Source organism: Engraulis encrasicolus, chromosome 24 (genome assembly GCF_034702125.1).
Source record: "Engraulis encrasicolus isolate BLACKSEA-1 chromosome 24, IST_EnEncr_1.0, whole genome shotgun sequence".
NCBI lineage: Eukaryota > Metazoa > Chordata > Actinopteri > Clupeiformes > Engraulidae > Engraulis > Engraulis encrasicolus.
Window position 1 is genome coordinate 10,664,677 of NC_085880.1, and position 5,000 is coordinate 10,669,676.

The window sequence follows — 5,000 nt, forward strand, 5'->3', positions numbered from 1 at the left end:
CCCTGTCCGTCAAAATGACGGACTGTGAAAAAGTCTAGCGCAACCTCTGGTGTGTGTGTGTGTGAACACAACTGGATGTGAGTATGGCTTTGCAGCCGTTATATGAACTTGCAGTGTGTGTGTGTGTGTGTGTGTGTGTGTGTGTGTGTGTGTGTGTGTGTGTGTGTGTGTGTGTGTGTGTGTGTGTGTGTGTGTGTGTGTGTGTTTTTGCACACATTCGTGCGTATAGAGGTACATTCTTTTACATGGTCATTAGGGATGGGTCTTGTTTGAATACTGTAGTGTGTGTGTATGTGTGTGTGTGTGTGGGGGGGCAAACTCTTTAATACGGTCATTAGGGAGGGGTCTTGTTTGAATACTGCAGTGTGTGTGTGTGTGTGTGTGCAAGTGTGTGCAAGTGTATGTACATTTTTAGGGGCAAACTCTTTAACACGCTCATTAGGGAGGGGTCTCGTTTGATCACTACAGTCAGACTTTAAAAACTGCTGCCCTGGCCCTACAACAAAGCAACGCCCACCACAACACACACACTCACTCACACGCACACGCACACAGACACACAGACACACACACGCACACACGATAAGGCCACTCGTGTACAGGGCCCTTGCTTTCATTCCGGCGTGCTCCCTCTTTCAGAGCGGCGCCATGTGAAGTGGCCCAGTCCATCTGATAAGGCCGCGAGTGCAGACCACAATTATTAATCACCGCTCTCTCTCTCTCTCTCTCTCTCTCTCTCTCTCTCTCTCTCTCTCTCTCTCTCTCTCTCTCTCTCTCTCTCATTTGAGTTAATGAATTAATTAGCGCTGCCGCGCCTCTACTGCGGCTACTGATGATGGCAACATGACTGATGTGTCCGATGTGTTTGAGGAAAAAACGAGAGGAGATGCGAAGACGCCTACACGAAAAAAGAAGTCAAGAGAAGATGCGAACCGTGAGAAAAAAAAGATGAGTGGTGATTCGAGACGTGTCGGAGAAAAAGAAATAGACAAGTGGAGATGTGAGAAGAAGTCATGTTTCTAATCTGATGTAGAGCTGTGCTTATCTCCTTAATATATAAATAATTTTGTACCTTTATTAACATCGTGTATGACTGTGAAGATTTGGAGAGTGAAGATGCGCCAAAGCACCTCTATAACTGTGCTTATCTTAAGAATGTGCCAAGCAGAAATATTGTACCACCATATATTGACCATAGCCTGACCAAGCCATACGTAAGCTCCAGTTAAAAACAAAAACAAAATCCTTTCATGTTACGCCTGGGTCGGGTCTTGTTACCAGACAACCGGCCAATCAACGAACAGAGGAAGGACGAGCGATGGGGGATTTCAAACTTTAACGGAGTTCACCCCTATCCTGGCAATGCCATCCTATGTTATTCCACCCAAAGATTTTGGCTCCGTATGTAGTCTGGCAACATCCTCGTAGCTCGATTCACTCATGGTTCTGCCAATCAGTAAACAGTTGAGAGTGGTGAGACATATCTCACCCACGGAGTCTGTTACTGATTGTTGTAACACTACTCACTCTTTTGTCTTGTTATTTGTATGCTTTGGCAACACTTTATCATAACAGTCATGCTAATAAAGCACAATTTGAATTTGAATTCGGAACTCCAATGAATGGCAGAGAGAGGTCAGACTATCTCCCACCCTCCACGGAGACGAATCCTCCTAGCTTTTGCCAGACTGTTTGCCGGAGTCAACAGTAGTAACCACTAGTAACCCACTAGTCCCACTAGTAACTGTTTTTCAATGTCTTGACCAAATGTTAGCGATTGGCTAAAATAAGACCCACATTTAAAATAATACGTCACTCCTCTCTCCAGTAAATGTTTCACAATTTGGCCGTGAAGGGAAACCAAAAAAGGTTGAAAAATGAGAAAAGGTTGCACCATGCGTAGGTTTCTTTATTATTACACAGACGCGTTTCAGCGTTCTGCCGTCCCGCCGAAACGCGTCTGTGCAATAATAAAGAAACCTATACATAGTGCGACCTTTTCTCATTTTTCAGTATTACAATATTCTAGTCAGCACTCTTAAAAGAAGAAAAACTTGTTGGGTGAAGCCTGCTTTGTAGACCAAAAAAGGTTGCCATCTGCATCACTGGAGACAGTGGAAATGGACTGGGCCCGAAACGTCTGTAGCTCCAGCTTTCTCCACTGACTTTTTCGGCTACAATATACAATATTTTTCGATACGATTCGATTTTAGTATCTCAATTTGGTCGTCTCTAGACTCTCTGCATGAATGACATTACTGTGAAAGTAAGACCAGGCAACATGTAGTGTTGCAGACATCTGATCTGTTCAATAATTAATACCATATAAGTGATGGCTGGCTAGAGGGAGGGGTGGCGGATCACCATGAGATGCTGTGTGTGTGTGTGTGTGTGTGTGTGTGTGTGTGTGTGTGTGTGTGTGTGTGTGTGTGTGTGTGTGTGTGGTGTGTGTGTGTGTGTGTGTGTGTGTGTGTGAGTGTGTGTGTGTGTGTGTGTGTGTGTGTGTGTGTGTGTGTGTGTGTGTCCACATATACCAGCAGGGTGTTCTGGTCCTGAGGCGGGTGAGCGGGTCGTCCCCCCCACCATTCTCATCCTCCATCACTCTCTCCACCTCTATTCACAGTTGTCTCCCTCTCTCTCCATCCCTTGCCTTCCTTCTTGTATTCCATCAATCTCTCCATCCCTACTCATCTGAACTTGTCCCTTTTCTCCCTCCGTCAGGTTTCCTCCATCATCATGTTCTCAAACTCTTTAGTTCTCGCTCAATCACTGTATCATCCCATCATCTGAGGCCGTCATCATTCTCTCCCCAGTCATTGTCTCCTCTCTCCATCATTCTCTCTGATCATTCTGCATGCTTCCCTTCTTCCTCCTCCCCTATGTGTCCCCCTGCTCTCTCCACCCTCCTGGTCCCCAGGGTGCTGTGCCAGATGGCCAGGCTGGTGTGGGTCTGCTCCGTGTGACCCTGCCAGAGGGGGGCCTGGCAATGGGACCACGGCCCTGTACCACACTGGGGGTAGTCGGCCGGAACAGCCACCCTGTACCCTGCTGGCCACGGTGCCAACCACACACACACACACACACACATATACACGCACGCAGACAAAAATGCACACACGCACACACAAAAATGCATGCATGCAAGCCCGCACAAATGCACACGCTCACATACATACAGGCACACTGCACAGGCACAGGCACAGGCACAGGCACAGACACAGACACAGACACAGACACATGCATGCACACGTACATGTACACACATGCGCACACATACAGAACAGATACACTAAGTGTGGGAAGGGAGCAATAGTGTACTGAATGTGTGTATGTGTGTGTGCGTGTGTGCATGCATGCATCTGTCTGTCTGCCTGTGCATGTCCAGATGTGTCTGCATGTGTGTGTGCATGACAGTCTGTGTGTGTGCGCTCATATGCACATGCGTGTGTGTGTGTGTGTGTGTGTGTGTGTGTGCATGTAGGTATACTACATGTGTGTGTATGTCCATGTGTAAGGGGGGTTGGGGTAACAGGGGTGTGCGATGTCACAACACAGGATATTGACTGGCAGGAGATAAAGGAAGAGAGGAGAGGAGAGGAGAGGAGAGGAGAGGAGAGGAGAGGAGAGGAGAGGAGAGGAGAGGAGAGGAGAGGTTAGGCATGGAGATGGGAGAGGAGATGGGAGAGGAGATGAGAGGAGATGAGAGGAGAGGAGAGGAGAGGAGAGAGGGAGGACAGGAGTCGAGGGGAGAGAAGGAGAGGGGCCAAGAGTAGAGAGTGTCCACTGCGGATCGATAGACCCAAACACCTGTCCATCTCAAGGGCTCGTAAGGCCCCTTCTAACAACACACACACACACACACCTGTCATCAGCCCTCTATCACACACACACACACACACACACACACACACACACACACACACACACACACACACACACACACACACACACACACACACACACACACACACACACACACACACACACACACACACGCGTAACGTGCATGCACACACGCACGCACGCACGCACGCACGCACGGACACACACAAACACAGGCATACACACACCCACACACGCACACAACACTACACGATACTCACACAACACCAGCACACTCCAGACACACAAAAATACACAATAAATGTGCACCCGCACACACATACACAAACTGTGAATCTCGTCTCTAGATATCTCTTGTCTCTGTGTATGCGTGTGTGATGTGTTTGTATGTCTGTCTGTCTCTGTGCGTGCAACTTACCATAAGTCCAGCGAGACACGTCATTCCTCCTCCCAGCTCACACACCGAGAGGCCCCTGCAGGAGAGAGAGAGAGAGAGAGAGAGAGAGAGAGAGAGAGAGAGAGAGAGAGAGAGAGAGAGAGAGAGAGAGAGAGAGAGAGAGAGAGAGAGAGAGAGAGAGAGAAAGAATGACTGGTTGAAAATGAACCTTTGGGTGACTTTCATTATGAGTTTTCTAGGCATTCACATCACATCTTCAAGACACATAGAGCACAGGAAATGGATGTATGGATAGATTCTACTGAACTGAGAAGACTAGAGGGTGTGTTACGGCTATTCCACACCGACCCAATGACCGTTGGGAAGGGTTGAAGACGGTCATTAAAAATTGGCTTGGTATTTCACAATACGTTTGAGGGGGTTGGAGGACGGCAGTACCTGTGAGACTGCTTAGGGACATTTTCAACATGCTCTGATTGGTTTGTGGTAAATGCAAGCAGGACGTAGGAGGGTAGTAAAACTAGGCTACATATTCACAACACTTTGGAAGTTTCATAAGCACCAAATTGCAATGCACACGTTATTTATTAAGACATCTCCTAGGCTACCACAGCGTGCGTTGTGCTCTTTCGAGTGCAAGAGACAGAGAATGTCCTCTTGAGAATATCCTGTTGTTGGAGAAATTGTGAGCGGGAGGGGGACATTGAATAGACCTTGTATATGTAGAGTCATTATTAATGCAGCTACTAACAAGGCTACT

The 5,000-nt window shown here is 47.6% G+C and overlaps 1 protein-coding gene across 1 annotated transcript in view; it reads right to left on the reverse strand.

Moving 5' to 3' along the window:
• camkmt (calmodulin-lysine N-methyltransferase) overlaps positions 1-5,000 on the reverse strand; it is a 155,391-nt gene that overhangs the window by 52,149 nt on the left and 98,242 nt on the right. The window contains exon 5 of the mRNA XM_063192051.1: positions 4,262-4,316. Coding sequence (XP_063048121.1) covers positions 4,262-4,316 — 55 coding nt within the window. The remainder of the gene's footprint in view (positions 1-4,261; positions 4,317-5,000) is intronic.